The 26,243-nt window shown below is 36.8% G+C and overlaps 1 protein-coding gene across 1 annotated transcript in view; it reads left to right on the top strand.

Moving 5' to 3' along the window:
* The window catches only part of LOC149803439 (DC-STAMP domain-containing protein 2-like), a 62,163-nt gene extending 40,692 nt beyond the window's left edge, over window positions 1-21,471 (top strand). The window contains exons 8-15 of the mRNA XM_089953146.1: window positions 489-702; window positions 6,114-6,271; window positions 9,691-9,855; window positions 11,745-11,912; window positions 12,737-12,977; window positions 14,217-14,344; window positions 18,258-18,357; window positions 18,810-21,471. Coding sequence (XP_089809272.1) covers window positions 489-702; window positions 6,114-6,271; window positions 9,691-9,855; window positions 11,745-11,912; window positions 12,737-12,977; window positions 14,217-14,344; window positions 18,258-18,357; window positions 18,810-19,239 — 1,604 coding nt within the window. The 3' untranslated portion in view covers window positions 19,240-21,471. The remainder of the gene's footprint in view (window positions 1-488; window positions 703-6,113; window positions 6,272-9,690; window positions 9,856-11,744; window positions 11,913-12,736; window positions 12,978-14,216; window positions 14,345-18,257; window positions 18,358-18,809) is intronic.
* The last annotated feature ends 4,772 nt before the right edge of the window (window positions 21,472-26,243 follow it).

Below are 26,243 nucleotides of genomic sequence, written 5' to 3' on the forward strand. Positions count from 1 at the left end.
CTTTAGTAAGCAATGATACGATGCACACATATATCTGCATACCTTAAATGATGCCCGTCATGTGGTCATACTGGAGTCATAGTCAAACTTGAGTGATTATCATATAGTTGTAGTTGTTGTAGGGTTTAACGCCATTGTTCAGCACACAATTGGCTATACAGGGCGGCCAGTATTAATGGCGGAGGAGGAACACGGTAAAAAAAAATTGTGGGTAACAGGACGAAATACAAAAAGGCTTAGAACTTGCATAAGACATAAAGCAGGTTAGAAATAATGTTCAGCATCAAGTATGTGTTTTTTATATTGAAAGCTGCTGACTGCCAGCCTAAACTGATCCAGGTCAGTCAGGAACCCTTCAGGCAGAAAATTCAAATTAATGTTTGATGCAGAGAAAAATGGGGTGTTCGTAGGAATCTTTCTTTCTTTTGGTTCTGTTTGAATGTCATAATATATTTCATAAAACTATACTTTTTCCTTTATTCTTTTAGCTGTACGAGCAGTTCTTGATGATATGAAGGACATGTTTTACTTTAACGTCACGATGGACTACGAGTTTAACTACACGATGACTCAGTCCAAATCCTACAAGCAGATACGGCAGGACATCACGCGAGAGATCTGGTCACGTGTCAAAAAGTTTATGGATACCGTCAATCTCGTTCAAAACTTTATGATGTTCTCCATTGTTCTCGTCCTGCTGAAGTGAGTAGTACAGTGTTTAGAGTGAATATTGACGGACACATCACAGAAACATATTTTTCAGCCTCTCTCTCGTCATGTATGTATGTATGTATGTATGGCAGGACACAAATAGAGAGATAATGGGGGGATGCTAGTAGCTGTTACAGAGATATTTGGGCTCAAAGATTTTGCCTCAGGGGTGAAGGCCTCAGGTTTAGCAGGTAAAATGCCAGTCAAGTGGGCCCAAACTGCTAGGAAGTTACCCCCACCCCTCCATTCTCCCCAGCTAAAACGGGATTATTTATTTAAATAAATATCGGCGAATGTTTATAACATACACCTTGAGGATGGTGTTCATTAGTATTTTTTTCTAATAAACACTGGTGCGCCTGACTGAACTGGCAACATAAGAGGTATGTGAGGAAAGCCATGTGGGTATATACTGTCTCGCTCTTGCAGCAAAGAGTACAAAAGGATGTGTGATATTGTCATATTGGAAATAATGGACTGGAGTCATGTCAGTTCGACATCATGATTTACTTTGTGAGCTGTGGGTACATAATAAGAACTTTTTGAGAAATTATGTAGCCTAGAGTATACATACTAAGCAATCTCTGTTACTGAAACTTGAGAGAGTTGCTTTAGGGGCTATGCTTAGGGAGAGTTGCTTCCAAGGGACTGCTGAAAGAAAGAGAGGTATGAGGCTACGCTGCAGGCTGATGAGACTGGTAAAGGACTAGTTTCGGATCCTAGACGCAGAGTTCAGCCTCTAGTTCCGTCCCTCATGCACCAGTTAAGACTGCTAGGAGTGGTGTACGCCCCACTGCTAAGGGGGCAGGGGACAGTTTTATGTACAAATTTAATACCGCAATCAGCGACCTAGTATAAAAAAATCATAAATAATCAAACACACAAGTGAGGTCAAAAAGGTCAATATTTTTAGATACCTATATTAAAACAAAGCATAAGAATAGTATTCACTTGACCAGAGAAATCAATGGCAGTTCATAGCAGAAGAAGTTTACCCCTATTTTATACATGCATTTTTCACATCCAAAGGCCATTTTTGACAGCATATGGTGCTCACAGTGCAAAGGCAAGCTCTTTCCCTGGATGAAAATTTTGAAAAACATTGTCTACTAAATAGTTTGATGCAATTCAGAATAGTTGTCATCCAAGCCGTTTTTGAGATACTCTACTTGTCTTGAACCCACGTGTGTACTGCTATGGGAGGCTAGCTCTTCTCCCTAAACCGACTATTGGTATTTCACTATCAACATACTGCAGAGCAACTATGGAAGGTGTACATGCCTGACATCAATTTCAAGAACAACACAAGCCCGAAACACCTAGTTCACAAATATATGCATATCTATAAATAGTAAACAATAATAGCTGAAAAAGTCACACCTTAGCCTTAAGTTAAGAAATGTGCCAGGGGCCAATTTACGAAACTGGACCCTGCCACCTAAAGTCACGCAGGCACAGTATTGATGGCAAAATGGACGAGCGACTTATAGGGTTTTCTCTGCAGGGCAAACTGTATGTCACTAGAGAGGGGCAGAATCAACACTATTGGGAAAGACTACCGCGCCACCACGCCTGAAAAGCACGGGCTAGAAGCAGACGATTTACCACTTCGTAATGCCATAACACCCAGCGAGCAGGATGTCATCGACAGAGAACTCAGGAAATTTGGCGGCCTGACGTTTACTCTCGTGCTGATAGCAACTGGAGAAAGCCCCACCAGGCCAGAAAAACGTATACGATCAAGAAATTTGTATGCACATCGTTAAAATCACAGCTTATAATAGGAGAAAAGCCACCTCAGCCATTCAAATTGATACGGTCGAACGAATGGTCTCCAAATTCAATACCGTAGTTCAAGAGCGCATTGAAATGTGTGCCCGTGAGCGGTCTGCATGGCGGTACGAGGCACTCGATGTTGATATGTTGCATTACCACCTGTTTCGAGGACATCTACCCTCTAAATTTTCCAACGTCAAAAGGAATTCCGCTACGATCTGTTATAAACGAAAAAGATATCGACAATCATTGTTTTGAGTGGTCTATTTTGTCGGCTTCATACCCAGCGAAAGATAACGTTGACCGACTAGCACATAGGAGAGTTACATTTCGAGGGAATTTATTTTCCAGGGCAAGTGAGCGACATCGACAAGTTCGAATGCTTCAGTCCGGAACTTTAAGTTACCATCTTTGGCTCAGAAAAGGACCTCTACCCGCTACGTGTTAGAAATTAAGTCAGGCCACACGCTGTGGATCTAATGCTGCCCCAATGGATCAAAAGTAAAACCGAAAAAGCCACTAGGTGTTGATGATTGACATAAACCGCGTGATAAGGCATCACAATCAATTCAACGAAAAGAAACACGTCTGCCGTCGGTGCCTCCACGTCTTTCGCGGGAACGATTGATTGGAATCCCACACTAAAGACTGCCGCGCTATAGGCGAAAAGCCTCAGTACGTGACTTTATTGAAGCCAGGAACAATACCATGTCATTCAGAACTACCACCGCCAGACGCGCCTCCCTTATATCTTATATGCAGACTTTGAGCCAATGTATGGTCCAACTGAAGGCACTGCTGACGATATGAATAAAAGCAACACGCAGAAAATCGCTGACAACGTTCCATGTTCAATTTGCTACTGAGTCTTCCGTAGCGACGGAGTTTGCAAGGAGACGTTGTTACATCTGTGAAAGGATACCGTTGCGACCATCATCTGGTTCCTGTTGGCGAAGCTAGAAGAGATTCCCCGGGTCTTCGGGAACCATGCAAAAGTGATTATGGACGGGGAGACTAAGGGAACCTTCGGGAAACAAAGGACTGTCACATATGTGGTGAAGAGCTGGGAGCGGAGAGGGTGAGAGACCAATGCCATATTGCCGGTATGTACAGCAGCGCTGGACATCAAGCATGTAGCATCAATTTGCACTTTTATCCAGAAATAATGAAGGTGCTAGTTGTGCTGCACAACATGCGCGACTATGACAATCAACTAATTATTCATGTCACAGCCTTGGTTTTACGGTACCGTCCAATGGCAGCCTACAACTCCACTAGGGGTATTGGTTCCTGTGCTCATTTTCTCCCATTCCTTGTCAGTATCAGGAAGGAACGCAGGCAGCATTTACCTAATGGGTTCTGCGTAGAGGGAACTCCACCTGATATTACATCGGTAACGTCTCATTAGAGCGCAAACAATAAGAGCTTATCCCACTAGAGCGCAAAAAATATTTTTGTCCTACTAGAGCTAATCTTATTAGGGCGCATCCCATCAGAGTGAGAAGAACTAGTATCACTAGAGCGCGAACTAATCAAAAGAATTTTGAAGAAACAAAATATTTATTATTCTCGTTCGGGGGGTTGATCATTGATCTTTGCATTTTATTATTTTACGATGTGTCGTACTCATACTGTCCTTGGAGCTGGTTTCTTTGTTTTCTTTCCCGGTATATTTCTTTATGACATATACTTCCTTCTTCAGACACTAGGTCTTGCGACTGGTTTCTATAACATGGTCTCTAAATTATAGTGATCTTGACCAAGGATCAATCTACTACAGTATTGTGTTTGTGCTATATATGTATCTATATTGTTTTATTCATGTAATATCGTGTTTGTGCTAGGAATGACCACTTTATATAGTATAATTTGCATTACATTTTTATCTACTTGTTTATTTGCGTACAAAAAAGAATAAACCGGTGTAAGGTATAATAGTTGTATAAAATTATGTGTATTGATGGTTCTCTGGTTTCTGTCTAGTAATTATTTTCTAATAGTGACGAGACCGCCATTTTTGTACACACACACACACACACACACACACACACACACACATATATATATATATATATATATATATATATATATATATATATATATATATATATATATATATATATATATATATATATATATATATATATATATATATATATATATAACATCAAACGTGATTGCAATTCAATCTTGTTGAACTTAATTTTTTTCTCCGCGCCATATTGTGAATGCGCTCTAGTGAGATTTTTTCGCGCCCTAATGGGGTTAGCCCTAATGAGAATTTCTTTTTTCTTCAGCGCCTCACTGAGCGGCACTCAAATGGGATGCGCTCTAGTGAGACCAAACCATTATATCTTCGCCCAGTCGAACGTTTCTAAATCTCTTACTGTTGCTCCCAATGGCCCAAAGTAGCGTCAGTGGAAAGAACTTCGCAAAAGGATGCTACTAAGCTATCAAAATTGACAGGTAACCAAGTGCGTTTATCCGGGTATACATTTGTCTCTGAATGGGCAGAATCATCGTGAGAGGTTTTAACTCATACATGGCCTCATTTTAAAGAGCAACTTTAACGGTGCGGCCCAAAATCTATTGTAGCGGGCATGCTTAACCTAAATCCCAACGCTGCTATTGCTACAAGCAAGTTTGCCTTCGCAGTGGACTTTACAATACCAACGATGCAACGTTTTACTGCACTTTTTGTGCGTTCCAACAGAAACTAGCTTCATGTTTCTTCGCCCTTAATCATCTTTTAGAAACTGCTTTATATCCTTATATATGAGAGGGCATCGAGCAAGACCAGATCAGAATCCAACACCTGCGGTGTGCCCAGATCAACATTTTAAAGTTCCCTTAGCCTGGGCCCATCTCTAAGGCGAAACCCTTAAACCCAAACATTTATTTCACATCTACGCGAGAGGTGTCTTTACAGGCAATACTGTTCATCCTTGAAGGACAGTGTTTGGGTATATTTTCTTCACTTGCACTAGTGTATTAGAGTTTGCTGAATGAATATAGTTTCACAAAATTGTGTGTGTGTGTGTGTGTGTGTGTGTGTGCGATTTGGATTTATAATGTAGCTTTAACAATATTTCAGTCATATTGCCACGATGTCTGCAGTGTGGCAATTTATTATGATGTCTAGCACTGGGGCATCATGCCTCAGACATGTAGCATCATGTCCCACCCAGTCACATTATCATGGCACCAGGCCAATCAGTCCTAACACTATTCTCTTAACATTGAACGCCAAGCGAGGCAGCCGCTAGTACCATTTTATTTTTGGAAATCTCTGGTATGACTCCGCCTCGGTTCACAAAGTTGTATGTAAATCAAAATATATTAATACTAAAATGGAACAATTTATTTTTATCACATGTCTATAAGAATAATGGTTGCCACCGAACATTTATATACACGCTCGATTTTTTGTTATATTCGTATTTGCAAAGTCAAGCTTAGAAAATAAATCAATCTGATGTTAGTATAGAAAACAGACCATGGTGTATTTAGTCGTTGATCAGAATGGTTTAAACTTCTTCGTGTTTAGCGACGACATGTAGCCCCAACCAATATTATTTTGAAAGATGATTTTACAATGTTGTCATTAATTTTGCAATTTGTTTCAGAGCCCTTTTCTACCAGTATAAGTTCTTGAGTAACGACCGATTCGACAATATTTACGTCACATATAAAGTGAGAGATATAGATGAAAGGAGGAAAGCTCTGGGTCGTGAACCAATACTGCCTCTAACCTGGAAAGAACAGGGAAAATACGTCTATTCTAGTACGTTGGTCTCTACTGAGGGTATCGTAGGCAATAAGCTTGATCATCCGTATAGTTTTTTCTTGAAAATCATCGATTCACAGATATATAATAATGTAACGCTACCTATGACAGTGTGTGCAGTACCATTACGAACAACAAGTAAAATTACACAAAAAATGCATAAAATTACCTCATTGTAAAACAATGTATTACAAAGGTAACGAACCTTGATCCATTAGATGGTATCATAAACCGACGATTTTTAAGTTTATCATTTTTAAGAGGGGATTGAGATGGCCTTTGACGGATATTTTGGAAACAAAATATATCTTTTGGAAACAAAATGATCCCAAGGCCCCCCCCCCAAAAAAAATTACTCTTTCTCTGATTTTCTTTTAAAAACAAAAAAGAATTCGATCCACTGTATTAATTGTATATATATATATATATATATATATATATATATATATATATATATATATATATATATATATATATATATATATATATATATATTTGGAATACAAATTCCAGCACGTCCAACCACTATCACAACCAACACCAGTTTTGTTTAAATGGTCAGGCCGTTAATTTGATAATGTAGCCTCCTCATAAGAATAAACGTTGAGTTTCATTACACGAAATGTTCGTGTTACATTGTGCATTTTTACATCAAGGTTTATTACACGAAATGTTCATGTTACATTCTGCATATTCACGTCAAGCCTCATTACACGTAGTGTTCATGTTACATTCTGCATATTCACGTCAAGATTCATTACATGTAGTGTTCATGTTACATTATGGATATGCACGTCAAGATTCATTACATGTAGTGTTTATGTTACATTATGCATATTCACGTCAAGTCTCATTACACGTAGTGTTCATGTTACATTCTGCGTATTCACGTCAAGATTCATTACATGTAGTGTTCATGTTACATTATGGATATGCACGTCAAGATTCATTACATGTAGTGTTTATGTTACATTATGGATATGCACGTCAAGATTCATTACATGTAGTGTTCATGTTACATTATGGATATGCACGTCAAGATTCATTACATGTAGTGTTTATGTTACATTATGGATATGCACGTCAAGATTCATTACATGTAGTGTTCATGTTACATTATGGATATGCACGTCAAGATTCATTACATGTAGTGTTTATGTTACATTATGGATATGCACGTCAAGATTCATTACATATAGTGTTTATGTTACATTATGCATATTCACGTCAAGCTTCATTACACTTAGTGTTCGTGTTACATTCTGCATATTCACGTCAATATTCATTACACGTAATGTTTGTTACATTCTGCATGTTTGCGTTAAGATTCATTACACGTAATGTTCATGTTACATTCTGCATATTCACGTCGAAATTCATTTACGTTGTGTATCCTCCTCTCTTCATACACGGTGATCTGTACGATGTAAGAAACTAAAATCTCAACATTAGTTGTACATGTCTGCCTGCCTATACGATGGAGTTTGTTAGACACGCATGAATTTTATGATTTTATGTCAGCCTGTATATACAGTGAGTTTGTTTAAAGATTTGGTATAGGATGGATGAATAGATAGATGAATGGATGAATAGATAGATAGATGAATAGATAGATGAATGGATGGATGAAGAGATAGATGAATGGAAGAGTAGATAGATGAATGGATGAAAATATAGATGGGTATATAAATCTATGGTTGTATGCACAACGTATGCATACATATATGTCTATCAGAATGCATGTATATCAATGAACATGTATGTATGTATGTATGTATGTATGTGTGGGGGGGAGTAGGTAGGTAGGTAGAGATGAAGGGATGCATGCATGTGACGAATCGCATTACTTAAGCTTTTTGTTGAGCAAGGACATGAAAAGGAAACGAGAGAGAGAGAGAGAGAGAGAGAGAGAGAGAGAGAGAGAATGCATAGCCAAAAATTATTGAACTGATATGCAAGAAAACTATTTTTTACGTCAAAGAATGATCAACTAAATGTTGACGATAGAAAAAGGTAAAACTCGAACCTAACTTGGGTCCTAATAAGATGAAAAATAAATTTTAATATGTCAATACTTGCCAAGATGGGAGCAGAAGCGAAATGTCTGAGTCACTGTCAGTTTTCCATGTGTTACAACTCTGTCAAATTTGTACAAAACGTGTTGAAATCGAATCTGCCATATATTTTGTTTTGTGCTATGCTTCATACCCAAATTTGTTTTTAGTCTATATATATGTTTCAAACCAGATTTATGACGTATGGAACGTAGGGACAGACGCATATGCTATAATAAGGACACGGACCACAATACATGATACCCCCATAATGAACGTAGAGAAAATCCTTCCATCTCCGTTATTCTTGTAGGAAATTAGACGAAATGTACATTTTTTTTCTCCATATATGTGCTAACTTTATGCCCGTCTTTTGTACCACTTACTGCAGGCATATCAGATTCCTATCATTCATCGATGAGTGCGATTTTTTATTCAAATTTTCGCACCCCAAAAAATGCCCTCTTCCCCCCCCCCCCCCGAAAAAAACAAAACAAAAACAAAACGATCAACATGTAGAGCGGAAGAAGAATTATTTCATGCTATGATGGGGATGTAATTGTATTCATACGCTTGTTTGCATGTGTACATTGTTCTAAATGGTGATGAATAAAGAAATAAATATATATGTGCTAAGTGCGACACAGACGTCCGTCACGAAATATCACTGAAAATAAAAGTAAAATTAAAAATTAAACTGTTTGTCTCCCTGATAGGTGATGACTGTGATAACTGTATGTGATAATAGTAGTGAAGATGACTATTAGAAGGAGGATAGTCATCTTTGATGTTGTCCTTCATATTAGAGGACGTGTTTCCATTGCACACATTATTTCCATATGAGAATTATAATGTGTAGATTAGTAAAATATCTGTACCTAAATATACCTAATTTTTCACATCTTTCTTAAAACTCACGTAAACGCATTGCAAATTTGTTAATAGCTACGTGCGTGTGTAAATTTGAACTTGTCCAATTGTACACACTGTGTGCAAACTGTACGCAAGAAAACAGAATATAAGAAAAATTGTACCTTGCATTTGCATTTTTGTAATAATAATAACAATACTACTACTACTAACAACAACAATAATAATAATAATAATAATAATAATAATAATAATAATTATTATTATTATTATTATTATTATTATTATTATTATTATTATTATTATTATGTTGGATGTGAGCACAGTTAAATGGTTTTTAAGAAAAGAAAATGTATGAAAATCACTCATGCAAAACATGCGAGGTTTTTCTCAGGATTACGGGAATGGCTCAATAGATACGACTACACTTATAAGTCACATATACTCCTGCAGATTTTTAACCTAGCTTATTAATTTGGCATTGTTTTGCAGATTCACTGCGTCTTGCCAATAAAGAGAAGAGGAAGTTAATTGTTGGCATCGTTTTATTCGTGGTAAGCGCTTTCAATGCCGGGTTTTACCTCGCTTGTGATTATGGACTCTATGCAATTTTGGAACTGATCCGGAAAAACTTTGACATCGAAACGAAAGCTGTTGGTATGTCTGCACATTTTATACTCTTATCCAAATATTTAAACTCAATATATCTCGTTTTTTTGTCCCGTGAGTCAAATAACACTAAAGTATACATTCAGTCTACAGTACATGATGTCACTATCTTGAACTCATTTAGGTCTTATTTATCTTTATAGTGTAGAAGAAAATTCCTAATCAACCTTCCATAAAATTAGTCAGGCATTAGGGTATTTTCTTATTTTATTATACATCGATTTTTAAAAAATTAAAAATATATACCTTAAACGTTAGGTCTTTTTTGGGTTTGTTTTATTAGTCAAAAATTAATCGGACTCGGATATTTAAGTCCAGCAAGTAAATTGTTGTTAGATGCTGAGCATTTGAACACAAACCTTTACATTTGGACGATTATTGACGTTCGGACGGCCCCTTCACATTAGGATGACTATGAACGTCCGGACGGCCCCTTCACATCTGGATGATTATTGACGTTCTCACGGACCCTTTTCAAGCAGGTGCATTTTTGAGTGTCTTTTATCTACTTGCGGTGCTTTGTGACCTTGAAGATTTTTTCTCTCTCGTATTAAGCATAGCTTCTTTGATAGTAATTTGTTACCGAAAATAGATTATTATAAATAGGGCATTACATTTGAATTTTGAATCCCTGCTGACTACTTGCAAGATTGCATTTTACGCTTATTTTATGTATAAAATCTGTCTCCCACACTCTTGACTATATAGATATAGATATAGATATATATATATAGTAATAAATTTGGATTATGCGCATTTGGTTATAGCGTCCGGTTTAGGAATTATTAGATTTTTGTGATTACTTGTCTGATTACTGGAGTTCGGTGCAATGTAAATATTCCTTAGCCCGAAATAATTAGCCAACTACTAGGAGCAAACGTCATGGAGTGAAATTTTAGTGAGTTTCCTTAATGCTGTGTTTCACTAGTAGTGAATTCAGGTCGAAACCGAACGAGTGACACTATCATAACATAACCCTATTAAAATCTAGTGGTGTCCATTGGTGGTACGACTGCAGTGGCAGTATTTACCGTAGGAAACCGGTAAATTACACAATGGAATCAATAAGAAAGTACTCGGCAGATACCGTTTATGTCGCCATGGTGGCAAATGCGATGCAGTTGTACTGGCGAAATGTGCCTGGAAACTATAGTTTTACTGGCTTAAGGTGGCGTAGTTAAAATAGTTCCCTGTGTTACCGGTGAGTTGTATAGTTTCTACGGTGTGAACTGTTTGTTGGCGGTACGGAAACCTAACAAAGAAAAACCATGCAGATGCGCAGTTGATATATATATTTGGAAGGTTGTAAGATCTGTGGTCTTGTATTGATTAGCATTGATTAGAGTAAAATTTATGTATAGAACGGATACGTCGGGCTTTCTAATTTGCAACTGAAGTTGTACGAAGTCTTTGGAAATTTGGGGCAAACTTATGACTTCTAGCGGGAAACGCGCCAGGGTTTGACACCGCTCGGTCAAATAAAGAACTCTGGCTAGTAACTATATATATATATATATATATATATATATAGTCTCACATAATTTGTACACAGGTACTCGTTTCATTCAAACGTTATATGAAGGTAATGTTTAACATGAGATAGGTAACACATGTATAATTTCTGAAGCTAAAGTAGTAAACAATGCTTCTGTAGTAAAATCTCATCTATACCATGTAGAAAATTATCTGTTCGTTCAAATATGCTAATTAATATTAGTTTCGTATATTGTTGCAAATATTAAAACCTTATTTACAAGTGGCAAGTTGGATTGATTCTGTTAGTTTTGGATGAAGAGCTGATTGAAAACTACTATATAAAATATATTCATACAGTTTTTGTTTGTTTTCTTTTTTTCTTTCTGTTTTTCTTTTCATAGTACCTCCACATTTAAAGCTGCATGTAGACGGCAAAGGTCCCTTTGCCGACATGTACCAGGCGATAACTGCCATGTTTGATCCAATAGTTCAGAGCAATATTCAGATTGATACAGCCCCCTGCCTGCCCCATGCCTTCAAGCCGGATTTCAGTATTTATATACAGATAGGTAATTTAAACTTTCAACGTCATAATACCGTAAGATATTGATAAGGCTTTATATAAGCTAAGCCCTATTACCTTCTAGGACAGTGGTTCCCAAAGTGGGCGGTGAGATTACTGAGGTTAGTGGGGGGATGCGCTAATGCTGAATAATACTTGTGACGGGGTAAGATAAGGGGCGCTGAGGATAACCAAAGGGGCGTGGCCCGAAAGAGTTTTGGAACCACTGTTCTAAAGCAAGAACTTTTTCTTGTATTACTTTTTAAAAATTATTTTTTGCATAAAATGCATAACGGCCTATTATTTGTAAAAGAAATCGGAATGGTTCACATGCTCATATATAAATCAAGTAATGTATATATCATTATTTGTGTTCACATCTTCATAGAATCGCATAAGGTGTTACACATTAATGTGCTTTCTTTATGTTATAATAATGTACATTTAAAAGAAAACATGCAGTTATATACGCATTTTTTAAAACAAAATTCTTGCTAATAACAAATCCCAAGGGAAAAATTAGAAATTTTATTCCTTACAGCCTCGGTCCAGATTTGCAGTGCCTCAGTGGTTAGCTAAATTGGTGTGTCTTTAGGCAAGGCACTTTGCTCCAGTTGAGTCGGCACTAAACAACCCATTTGTCATGCTGTACCGTAAAACGCTAAACCTACCAACGAAAATCCTGAATACATTGAAGGCAAAATGAACAAGGTTATTAATCACATAAACACAAGGCTAATATAAATTGATAATTAGGAAGAGTGACATTATGATCTGTACTACTCACCTATTGTTTTTATATGAAGTTTTGATTACATCATATATTCATAGGAGTCATCTTTGGAGTATGTCTGATGCTGACCGTATCTGAAGCCTATGGCCTACGTCTTAGACACTCCATAATGGCCTGCTATTACCCAAAAAGGGAGAGGACGCGGGCGATCTGGCTGTATAACCACATCATCAAAACCAGGGGAAACTTCCTGCAGAACACACGACGAGAACTGCGTAGAAAATATTTCGGAGATAAAGAAGAGAAGCAGATAAGTCTGTTATCCCAGTTAGCAGCCAGGTATTGACGATATATCGCATGTATTCGCTTACCAGATTACGCCAACTGCAAACTGCACAGACCCATGATTGCACAGGATCTTTGTAGTTCGCAGTTTGTTTCGACTTGTAGGCAAATATATTTATTTTATTTGCGTCCATGCGCGTAGGCCGCAAACCTTGTGAGATGGGCGCAGCAGAAGCATTAAAATCAGTTGCACACAATCTGAAGCACAAATACCAATCTGCTTTTAATTTTTAATTAATGTATTACACGACCTTTTTACTTCAAGGAATACTCTGACCTTGTCATCAATAACTTAGGCGTGACCCCAAACGTTGTGGTGCCATAAGCTATATATTCGATATGATAAGCAGGCTTAAAAAAAGAAAGAAAAAAAACCAAGCAGATTAAAACTGATCTCCTAGCCACAACAGAGTATGTCCTTATAAGCTGAACCGCTGACTTTACCCCGATCAAAATACATTTTTCATGTCCGGTACTCAATTTACTTGAAAATCTGTTGCAGTAACGATAAATCGTAATTAAAAGTTGTGAGAATGGGAGAATTACTACAACTTAACACGAAAGGGACCCCAGACGATGAAAGATAGATGAATAAAAAGATGACATGCGACATAAGAAGGACCATGTATCAAGTCTTTTCCACGATTTTTTTGAGACACAAAAATAACTCGTCTCATTTGCAACATAGCCCACTTCTTTGTTCAGTTTCTATTTATTATTTTTTTTGTTGGGGAGGCCTTTTCTTATATTCCAAAATATTTATGAACCCATTTCCTCCTTCATATCTGGCACTAGAATGTGGTGCAGATCATTTGTTTCAGTGGTAAATTTGGCTTAATATCGTGCTAAAGTTATTCGTATTACGCTGACCTGCCATGCAAACAGTCTTAAGACTACATTGCAGCTACCTTAATAAGATCGTCATGTGTACATATACATTACAGCTCTTATGTTGCTCTAATAGCTTTGAAATATATAAAATGTCATTATTCGTAATTGTCTCCACCTAAATTGTAAAGTTTAAAGTCAAAGTTAAGATCGTGACATGTACGAAAAGAGCGAACAGTAAAACTCATAACAATCGTAAGATGTCAAATGTCAAATAACGACTGTCTTATTTCACCAAATAATTAATATCATTCCCTTTTGTATGGTTACTAATTTGAACTCTGTGTTTGACCTTGAAGTATTATAATCAAATTCTAACACACGTTTGCAACATCACATGAACAGATTTCCTCTGGCGGAAAGAATATTAAGATTTTTCGGCTGGAATCGTAAGGCGTGTCTCTGCTGCGCACGGGAGGGTAGGCCTGACGACATGTTGAACTTTATACACTGCATCAATACGGACTGCAATGGTGAGTATTTTTCAGATACTGTTTCCTTTTTACTAGTTACCGGCCAGGACTATTGGCTTGAATAGGATCATGTTTCCAGTTAGTAGTTATTGGCTATTGATATTGGCTTGAACCACATCGTGTTTCCTTATTACTAGTTACCGGCTTTTAATTTTGGCTTGAATCAGATCCTTTTTCCTTTTTGCTAGTTACCGGGCCATTGCTATTGGCTTAAATTAGATCATGTTTATCTTTCACTATTTACCGGTCATTGATATTAGCGTGAATCAGATCCTGATTCCACTTTATAGTTACCGGGCCATTCATATTGGCTTAAGTCAGATCCTGTTTCCACTTTACATGATACCGGGTCATTGATATTGGCTTGAATCAAATCTTGTTTCCTTTTTACTCTTTACTGGACATTGAAATTGGCTTAAATCAAATCCTGTTTCCACTTTACAAGTTACCGGACCATTAACATTGTCTTGAATTTGATCCCGTTCCCTTTCACCAGTTACCTTCCATTGGCATTGGCTTGAATCAGACACAGTTTCCTTTATACTGGTTACCGACGATTGACATCGGTTTGAATCAGATCATATTTCCACTTTACATACTACCGGCAATTGATATTGGATTAAATCAGATCTTGTTTCCATTGTACTATTTACTTTCCAGTGATACTGGCTTGATTCAAATTATGGCTCCACTTTACAAGCTACCAGCCATTGATCCTGGTTTGAATCAGATACTGTTTCTACTTGACTGGTTCCCGGTCATTGATATTGGCTTCAATCAGATCCTGATTTCTTTTTGCTAGTTACTGGCCATCGATATTGGCTTGAAAATGTTAGCCGGTACAAGTCCAAATACACATCAGATCTACTTCGATGGAGTAATATAGTGTAACAAGGGGGAAATCGCGGGACAATTACCGAGAACTTAGCCTCATGCTGATGTACTCGAGGCAAAATAGAACCTTTCGAAATCATTATGATATTTTATAGAATTTTTTTATACAAGTTCAGAAAAATAATTTTTTCTTCTATTTTCATGCTAGGGAACATGTTGGTCAGTAATAATTCATAGCAATCGATATGTTGCCGTAATTAACACCATGGTAAAACAAATACATGCACATGCAACGGCAGTAATGTGCTATGTTTGATATGTTTTCCCGATCAATGATCGTCACTCACACTTGTACTTGATACCGGGGGTAGGTGGGTCAAGTTTGAGTTAGCAAATATGCAAGCGAACCCCTCGGGCCATTACGTGGAAGACCTTTGTCAATGACTGAGGATATAGTTTTGTGTGCATATGACCTTTTGCATTTGTATAAGTTATAAACGTGCTTTTACTAATATCTTAGTTCAAGCTTTAGTCTTGTTTAGAAACTTTGAATGTTCTGGAAGAGAACTTTTGACCCATATCCTGATTATTATATTTTCTTAGGTTTTGGCAAATAGAATTATTCATTCCAGTATAAGTTCAGTATGTGGAATCATTTACTAACGTGTTTATGTATAATTTGAGAGGAATCATTGATTGAAATTAATCATTGGAATTACAAAGTGCTCATTATCGTTTTTACACAAGAACATTATTTTGGAATTATCTCGAATTCATTTAAAGACATTTCGGATTATATCATTGTGATACATCTAGACTTGTATATTCAGGAGTACTGGTACATCAGCACATTCAATATTGGAATTCATTCGGAACACTATACTTTTGGACTTGTGATATAACTTTCAGGATTATTTAGATTAATTCAAAATACTGTAAGTTCCTTTTTACATGTTTACTTTATACTATAGGGAAATAAATTATTTGTTGAAAGTTACAAAACGTTTTTGTTTTACTTCTTTCTGTTACTTAGTCTAAGACCATCGTAACATTTATATATATTGGGGAAAATTGTCTCTAATTGGAGAAAAATTACGAGGAACCGTATACACAGAGCTACTTGCTTTGTATGCGAAGAAATTCTTTATTATTATTTTCAGCGGATACGTTTCTCTCTGTTTATTGACACCATTTATTGGTAATAGTACGTGCTTTCTTTAAGAACAAGTGTAACTGAACAAAGTCTATTAACCTTATTGACTATATTTTGTTCAGATAAAATCATTTATAATATAATCTATATTATAAATAGGCATGCATTTATGAAAGGCACATATTTTATCTACAGCGTATGCAGTTAGTAAAGTTGATGGAACATAAAAGAAAAATGAAAATTTTAAAATAACAATCTACGGACGAAGCTACGTTGTATTGCACGGTAATTGTTTTTCGGTTCGATTTTCAGCAGCTCAAAATAAGCTTTCTTGGATCAACATTTAATATTGTCTTCGAATGATCCACAGTGATAAATACAATTTACGTTGGCTGCAAGATGTTCATAATCAGGTCAGATGACCCCCAAAACACAAGATTTATTTTTTCCTTTCTGGTTGCATTAATTATATCTCCAATGTTATACCTTCAGCAGATGGTTCCCAGAGGGTATTCAGGTATTCAGCTTTGAAAAATGAACGATTATACACAAACACGCACACAAACACTATATATATATTGAATGAGCCTGGTCGCAGAACACTTCTCCTCCTCTGACCACACTTTCAGTGATATAACATTTATATCAATTGCTCACAACCCAAACTGGAGAACTGGAGTTCCAAAACCAGGAAAGAAAATGAATCTTACGGGATACGCCGCCTTAGAACATTGAAACCAAGCGGTTTATACATAGAAGACTAGAAAAAAGACAGCTATGCACAAATAAAATTATCTTTTGCAGGCGACACGTTTTCTTTTAAATAATTCTCTAAATTTGCTTAATAGTCTATAATGACCACTATAACAATGAAATATCTGGGATATAATTTGCGCTTACATAAATTTACATAAAATAACAGATGCCGTTATGGCTCATCGATTTCTCTGTCAACACGAATATTTTACAGTATCAGCAACAAGTTTTAATAAGCTAGTTGAAACATAATACAGTTAAAGGTTTATTTCCTGTAAAAACAGCCATGTAAAGTTTTGCAAAAATAACCGTTTTCGTGTTTTATTTGTTTGTCTTGTCTACGTTTTGTATTTACCTTTGAAAAAGACTCATTAAAGAGTCGAAAGCGCTCAGACTAATTAGATAATTAGTTTCACACTGTTCGTTGCCAGTTTATTACATTTATCTTAATCAATGCCCCCGACACACGTGATCCCTTGCTGGATCCAGGGCACATTATTCGCCATATGATTTGGAATCTTTATATATATATATATATATATATATATATATATATATATATATATATATATATATATATATATATATATTTGTGTGTGTGTGTGTGTGTGTGGCCTGTTTGCTTATTTTCCTTAACTGCTAGTACAGTTTTGTCTCAGAACATACAATTTTTAGTTCATTTGCATAAAACATACGGTTATCCTTTCGCTGAATGCATAACTTTCAGGGAAAATCTACCTTTGCACAGATATGGTACCAATATATAAATTACTTACATTTCTTTATTGACTTGACTTTTTCTTATAACTATGTAAAATTGCTGTTTCCTGCAAATTTAAATGCTTATCTGGCTTGTAAGTATTTATAAATATTATGATACTAATTAATAATATTAATAAGGAATATATATATATATATATATATATATATATATATATATATATATATATATATATATATATATATATATATATATATATATATATATATATATAGTGTTCGAAATGTAAAGACCCAGAGAAAAGTGTAAGTTTGCACCAACCAGGGCGCTTTGTTAGTCATGCATGAAATTAATACAAATTACAGGGCAAGTTTTCTTTTTACAACTCTTGCATCATCAAATGTCTTACACTGCGTTGTAATTATATTCTTTATATTCCATCTAAATAGCTGTATATTGTTTGGAATGTTACTCGGACTTGAACAACATGTGTACAGTATGCATGAACCCGGTGGATTATGGAGATGACTCGGACATGAGTGAAGAAATGTAGGTATATTATTAAGTCTCGTTGATTGAACTTCGTAATGATTCGGGATTCTCCTTTCCTTTCTTCGCATCAATTAAAATCAATTAATCTGCCACCAGCGATGCTTGGGAATCATTAGGCAAATGTTCTGATCATGCTTGAACGGTTGTAGTTTTCCCTTTAGGGGTCTTTGATTCTATGTGCTTTCCTTCCTCACAATTACTATTTTTTTCTGACAATTATCAAGGGCCACTCTTTGTTAAAACTTACGTTATATACGCTTACTCCCCTTCTCATCCTCCTCTTTGTTTCCTTATCATTATTATTATTATTATTATTATTATTATTATTATTATCATTATTATTGTTGTTGTTGTTGTTATCGTCGTCGCCGTCATCAAAATCATCATCATTATTATTATTATTATCATTATCATTATTATTATTATTATTATTATTATTATTATTAAAGTGACTCTAGTGAAGACGAATCTGAGCTCCGCAAGAGAAGTGTACAAAAACAGGCGCGAAAAACAAAGCTGGAACAGTTGCAACATGAACGCACAGATGACAACATCATGCACAGATTTCAAGGAATGATGGGCCTCACGGAGTTTACGAAGACAGATCAACAATGGCCATCACCTGCTGCTAAAACTAATTCCAAATCAGACAGGTCTGGCAACAACAAGAATAACTGTGGAGAATCTTCAGAAAGTGACGAAGCTGAAAGAACTATGAACAGAACTAATAATAATCATCGTGAAAATATAAAAGACTTGCTGGTCACGGAGGACATTTTTGAAGATACCACGACAGATGATAGTGAATCAGACTCCGATGGTATCCATGTAAATTTGCCATTAAATGAACCGAGAAGGTGTGTGCTATGTCGACATTGAGAACGATGTTTAAAAATTTAACTACTTTTACAGCTGGTTGGAAAGTACTAAAAATACTCAAAAAAATATTGGGGCTAAGTACAAATGTTATTGGTGTTATTCGATGAAATTAATAATGAAAACAGACAGTTTCAAAGATGACAAATTATAACACAGGTGAAAGATAAGTAGGGATACATGCTCAAGTTTGAAAGTTTATATTAGAATGTAGCCAGTTTTCATCTCTTGATACAGCTTAGCTATCGTTACAAGTGTTGTTGCCATTATTATATAGCTATCGGTACAAGTGTTGTTGCCATTATCATATAGATATCGTTAAAAGTGTTGTTGCCATTAAATAAAGTGGTATTGCCATTATCATATAGCTATCGTTAAGTGTTATTGCGAGTATCGTATAGCTATTGTTAAAAGTGGTATTGCCATTATCATATAGCTATCGTTAAAAGTGTTATTGCCATTATCATATAGCTATCGTTAAAAGTGTTATTGCCATTATCATATAGCTATCGTTAAAAGTGGTATTGCCATTATCATATAGCTATCGCTAAAAGTGGTATTGCCATTATCATATAGCTATCGTTAAAAGTGTTATTGCCATTATCATATAGCTATCGTTAAAAGTGTTATTGCCATTATCATATAGCTATCGTTAAAAGTGTTATTGCCATTATCATATAGCTATCGTTTAAAGTGTGTTATTGCCATTATCATATAACTAGCTTAAAGATCTTCTGGTACGACATTTGTTGATTTCAGGACTTGTTTGCTACATTTACTACAGAGAGAGAGAGAGAGAGAGAGAGAGAGAGATGAAATTTGATGCTGCTGTGTAATTTAATGATCTTACAAACTAAAATTGTAACACGATACGCATTTCAAGGTTTTCAGCTCACTAAGTGGCATTGGCTTTCGCTTTTTCGTTCGTTTGTTTAAATGGCATATTTAACACACTATTGACTGTAATATGCCATGCATATGGGAGCTACGTGCCTTTCCCAAAGAGACACCTAGGCAGCCGATCTGAGCGGGTATCGAATATGTGGGTCTTGAATTTGCTCGAACAATGCTGTGCCAGCTGAGTTACCGCTCTTGAATCTTTGGTGTCTTGATGGGACAAGATATATATTTCTCGATATACTGCACAATCAAGCTTCGGATATCATCTGCTTGTTTCGGAGAAGGAATGGGATGGCATCACACAAGTTTGGCAAAAGCTCCTCACTGTTGTCGTCAGTTAAGAAATACAATCTGCATATCGTGGATATAGTAAAACTCACATAGGAACTTGGTAGAAAAACTAAATAGCTGTTTCTATAATTCCTATTTTAGTTTTCTGTTTTTTATTTGTTTTGCCTGAAATGTTTTCAGATATAACCGACATCCCTAAGCTTGCTTCACGTCCTCGATTATTTCGCCATCTTCCTCGATACCTCGCGCACTTGTTTTGAGATCATAACGTCATCCATTACATCACCAGCATTCTTTCACAGTGACAGCAAGTGTTGATTTAGAAATATTCCATGAACTAAGATTTATAAGTGACATTAAAGAAACTGTGATGAAAATGTCGAATGTACCTAATGTTCTATTTACCTTAAAGCGGACGGCTCTGGAGTGTTTTAGACATAGAAGCCAGGGCTGCCGTTTACATGCTGCTTTCTTTCCCACTTTGATCGATAGAAAACCCGTGGATTTGCGAGACAGCAACGGCAACGTAAATAAGAGTACGAATAACGATTATACAGTTCACTTCTTCTTCTACAATGCCCATCGTAATCACTGTCATGCGGAAAATATATCCTTACTAAAATATTCATGGTCCTTTTTTAAACCTAACATTTTAGGCAATTTTTATATTTACATTCTGAACATTTAAGCTTGTACAAATTAACAATTAAAATTTTGATCGACATTATGGAGACACTATTGTGCTGACATACCACGAAACAACATATCCAACATCCCACTTATGACACACGTACCTAATACCTATTGTGACAGAGTACAAAAGATACAAAACAATAAAAACGAACATTCTTTTCTATGATATCATAGTAGAAGTTGATAAAAGATAATCAATGTTGTTTTTGTGGGTGGGGTTTGTTTTGTTTTATAAACGTTGTTAGTAGTGAATGGGGCCACCCTAGCCTCAATGGGAATTAGCATTACAGAGACCCCTGGGCCACTCTAGCCTCAATGGAAAATTAACATGGAGAAAAATCGTGGGCCACTCTAGCCTCAAGGGGAATTTAACATGGGAAATAGTCTTGGGCTACTCTAGCCTCAAGGGGAATTGAACATGGAGAAAAACCCTGGGCCACTCTAGCCTCAAGGGGAATTGAACATGGGATTTGTTTTTTTTTTAATTTTTTTTTAAATTTAAATTTAAATTTAAATTTAAAAAAGGGGTAGGCAATTGAATAAAGTCATTCTCTTTTCGAGAAATATGGCTGGCCCTGAAAAGGGCCTTTGGTTTTTCTTCTTCTTCTGCTTCTAATTTCTTCTTTTTCTCAACCAACTTCTTATTTTCTCTCCTACACTCTTTCTCTTCTTTTCTTTCTTTTTTTCTCCTCCTCTTCTTTCTTCTTCTCTTCCTCCTCTTCTTTCTTCCTCTTCTCATTTTCTTCTTCTTTTTCAATTTTTTCGTTCCATTTGCGTATTCTTATCCTTTCCTCTTCATCCTCCTTCTCCTCCTTTATCTCTTTCATTACACCACTTATCTTATCCTTTACCTTTCTTAAGTTATTAATTTCCATCTTTACACGATGGGGACTATAGGAATAGTGGTCTTCAACGAGTCTTATTAACATCTGCTCCATCATTCCTAAATTGTCCAAAACGTCTTGCAATGCTTGCATTTTGTCAATTTGGTTAGAAGCCATCTTCTTTGTAGAATGGTTTGAACGACGAATACTGTGGGTTCTTATAGTGAAAGCGCGTACGTGATGGAAAACATCCCCCTAAAACATAAAATTGATATTACCTAGATCATGACTTAACATCGTGCGGACGTGAAAGAAAACATCCACTACTTTTCTCATTTCATATAATATACTATCCACATAAGTGAAGCAACAATAAACAAACCCCAAATCTACTATTTACACACGCAAATCATTAAAACAAAATCCATAATCTACTATCCACACAATCGTACGTGAGCGGTTACAAAACCCAAACTATACTCTCCACATACGCTAAGAAACAATAAACAAAATCCATAATCTACTATCCACACAATCGTACGTGAGCGGTTACAAAACCCAAACTATACTCTCCACATACGCTAAGAAACAATAAACAAAATCCATAATCTACTATCCACACAATCGTACGTGAGCGGTTACAAAACCCAAACTATACTCTTCACATACGCTAAGAAACAATAAAGAAACCCATAATCTACCATTCACACAAACTTACGTGAGCAGTTACAAACACAAACACACAAACACATACCCTCGCACTATGAAAAAAGAGTGTTTATAATCACACTACTCTACCTACACACACACACACACACACACACACACACACATTGGCAAATCGATAGTTATTTCTTTTCTAGAGTATTGGGTAGCCCTGAAAAGGGCTGTTTTTTTGAACTCCAGATGCAACTATCTAATGATTGCACCTTCCTGGCCTGGCGCCACACACGCATCTTCTTCCCCAGTCTCCTTTCACCTTTCTTCTGGGGAGCGAAGAGGGAGGATGATTCGCTTCAGCACCCCAATCCTCTGTCTCAGGAATATTGAACGACATCCTCTCTTCTCTTTTCTTTTCCTCCTCTTCCCTCTGTCTTCTCTCCTCCTCTTCCTTCTTTATTCTTTCTTCTTCTATTATAGCCTCCGCAGCCAGTTCATTTACCAGGCGCCTGACATATTCCAGATGTATCTGGAGTTCAAGAAGTTTGCTTATTCTGCTACTATTCATTCTTGTGTTGATCAATCAACAAGGGTAGCTAGACTGCCGAACGAGTTTCAATTTATAGTGAAAGCGCGTACGTGAAGGAAAACATCCCCCTAAAAACATAAAATTGATCTTACCTAGATAATAACCAAAAAAAAAACAACAACGCGCGGACCTAAAAGAAACACTCACTCACTTTTTTATTCTACCCATCACTATTTTAAAATTTTTTATAAATCACTTCAATTGACTATCCACATACTCAAAGCAATCCAATCTAACCCCGAAATCTACACCTCAAACACCAAATAAAGACATCATTTTAATCTACTATCCACACCAACGTACTTGATCACTTACAAACACACAAACTCACAAACACATATCCTCACATTTTTTTAAAAAGAGTTAGTTTATTTTCACACTACTCTACCTACACACATTGGCAAATGGATAGCTATTTCTTTTCTAGAGTATTGGGTAGCCCTGAAAAGGGCTGGTTTTTTTTGTTTGCTATGGCAATCTTTTAGTTTCTAAGAATGCGATGTCCTCTGAGGATAGACTTTCTGGCGATAGGTCTGCTTCTTCGGAAAGAGAAGAAGAACTCTTTGGTGTCGATACGACAATCGACAAAGCCTCTGTCAGCTTCAGGTTCTTGTTGCTGCTGTTGTTGTTGCTGCTGTTGCTGCTGTCTCTGAAGTCTGTACTTCTCTGTCCATTCTTCTTTTTCCCTGTTCATTTCTTCTCTGAAAAGCTCTTCTATCAGGTCTTCAGTGATTTTTAACATTCTCACATTCTCTATTTCTTCTGGTTTCGGTATCAGACTGTGTCTGACCTTATGCAAATTCACGTAGGCTTCGTTTAGCTTAGCTAGTTTGGAGCACATCTTCTTAGGAGGATGAGTCGACAATGGATGGTTAAACTGGAAACAAACCGGTTCTTAAAGTCAAAGCGCGGACGTGAAGGAAAATATCCCCCACACGGTTTTCGAGTCGCAATTTATAGTGAGTGTCATGAGAGGGATAGTAAGAAGTCAAAGAGCATCAATCCAACATTCTTATAGCTAAACAAAAGACAAAGGCATTTTTTTCAAAACACAACATTTTTATTCAAAAATCACTTAACACTAACCAACAACAACTCTAACATTTTTAACAATAATCCAACACTATAACATCAAACAATTTTTTCAAATCACCAACATTTTTTTCTCAATTCACAATCTATTTTAAACAGGGCTGACAACGTTGTGAATGAAATTGTGATTTCCACTGTTGGAAATCATTAGGCCATTGATGGACACTACGTTTCCTAGCTTGAGACAAAAGATAAGCATAATGGTCACAAAACCATCTATCTACTTTCACATCATTTCTTGAAGAAGAACGAGGATCAAAATGAGTCACTAAATGTTCTAAGGAATAGCCCAGGCTTCGATGATGCAGAAAATACACGCAATATTGTCCACACACCAAGGAATCTGTGCCTTGTAATTTCACATTATTGAATCGGGTGGTTTGAGCATTTCTTCTCATAAAGTCGATGATATCGTCTTCCAAAGGGGGCAATCCGTACGAATCGAAATATTCCACACATCCTTCTTGAGGAAAGTAGACGGCTACCCAGTGGGTTCCTGGGAGATGACTGTCGTCCGTGTTGATCACGAAAGCTTGATAGTCTTGAGGTTTGCGATGAGGGAGTTCATCTTTAGCACAGACGACAGGATTCCAAGAAGCCGTATACGAACTGTGGTTCAAAAGGTAATAAAGTTCCCAGGTATCCATTGATTTGTGTGTGTTTTTTTCTTCTTCACAGGTAATAATAAGTCGTCAATTCGATCCTGACTTTTTGCTTGAAAATGTCTGACGAATAAACGGTTATTCGTTCTGTTTCCTCACTCTGATTCAGGAGAGGTTCGATACGATGGATCTCTTGAGTGGTTAATGATGGACAAGAATGTTTATGCAGGTCTTTATACCACTGATGCAACACGTCTTTGTTCGAGATGAGACTCCAAGCTTCGTCCAGATACTCGTCCAATTTTTCTTCTTGACTCAACATCAGGCATTTATCGTGTTGAATTTGACTGGGATGATCGTTTTGACATCCATAGCAATTTTTCTTGATCAATTCCGTCATTTTGTCGACCAAGTGTTTGGCAAAACAGGAGACTATATGGGCTTCTTGTTCTGGCCATCTTGACTTCATCATGATCACTTCTTCTTTTTCCACGGTCTCCTCACATTTCATGTCCAAAGTTTCTCCACTAGGTAAAGAGGGATAACAGTCTTCCATGGTTTCTAGTAATCTAGGATGACTTCTATCAAACTGTTGATTTCTATTGTGTTATCGAATTCTGCATACAGGATGACGTTCACCGTTTCATCAGGGTCTCGGTCTTTAAACTGAATTTCCACACGAATCTGGCCGGATTCTATAGGGTGGAAATGTCCCTCGTCGCTGCCTTGGTCTGGAGTGAAATCTAAAGCCCACAAAGCATAGCCTCCTGCATAATCTTCGTACGTAATGCCGTGACTGGTGTTGGTTCCTAACTGGCCAGTGGCTTCGTACAGGGACAAGTACGATCTCGTCTCCGCCCAAAATGGGGTTCTGATTGTGGTGATTGGAGTGGTGACTGGCACTGGCACTGGACACAAGGTTCCCGTTGGAAGAGAATTTCAGGGAGGGATTGGGAAGCAGGTAACCGATGCAACTGCTCAATAAAATGGTCCACAATTGTTTGTCTCCTTGTTGCAAACTCAAATTGGCCATGGCTGCCCCGATGACACAATACACCACGAAGATTTGGCAGAAAAAGACGATTTGCGTTTTAGGCACACGTTCTCCACACCACACCCACAAGGGTTGTTTTTGTAAATCTTGCACAGAAGAACTAGGTGAAGGAGGAGTGGTCGACGTAGCTGCGTCTGCTGTGTGAAAGGGCATGATGGTCACTTCTTTTTATAGTCGATGACTTGCGAAGCGTCGATCCAAGAATCAAAACTGGGTGGATATCCTTTCCAACGTACTTTGACTTCTTTGACACGTCGTTTGCCCATTTTACGGGTTCTGCGTTCGAGAATGCTTTCGATGTC

Source organism: Sinohyriopsis cumingii, chromosome 3 (genome assembly GCF_028554795.1).
Source record: "Sinohyriopsis cumingii isolate HCF-2022 chromosome 3, ASM2855479v2, whole genome shotgun sequence".
NCBI classification, from domain to species: domain Eukaryota; kingdom Metazoa; phylum Mollusca; class Bivalvia; order Unionida; family Unionidae; genus Sinohyriopsis; species Sinohyriopsis cumingii.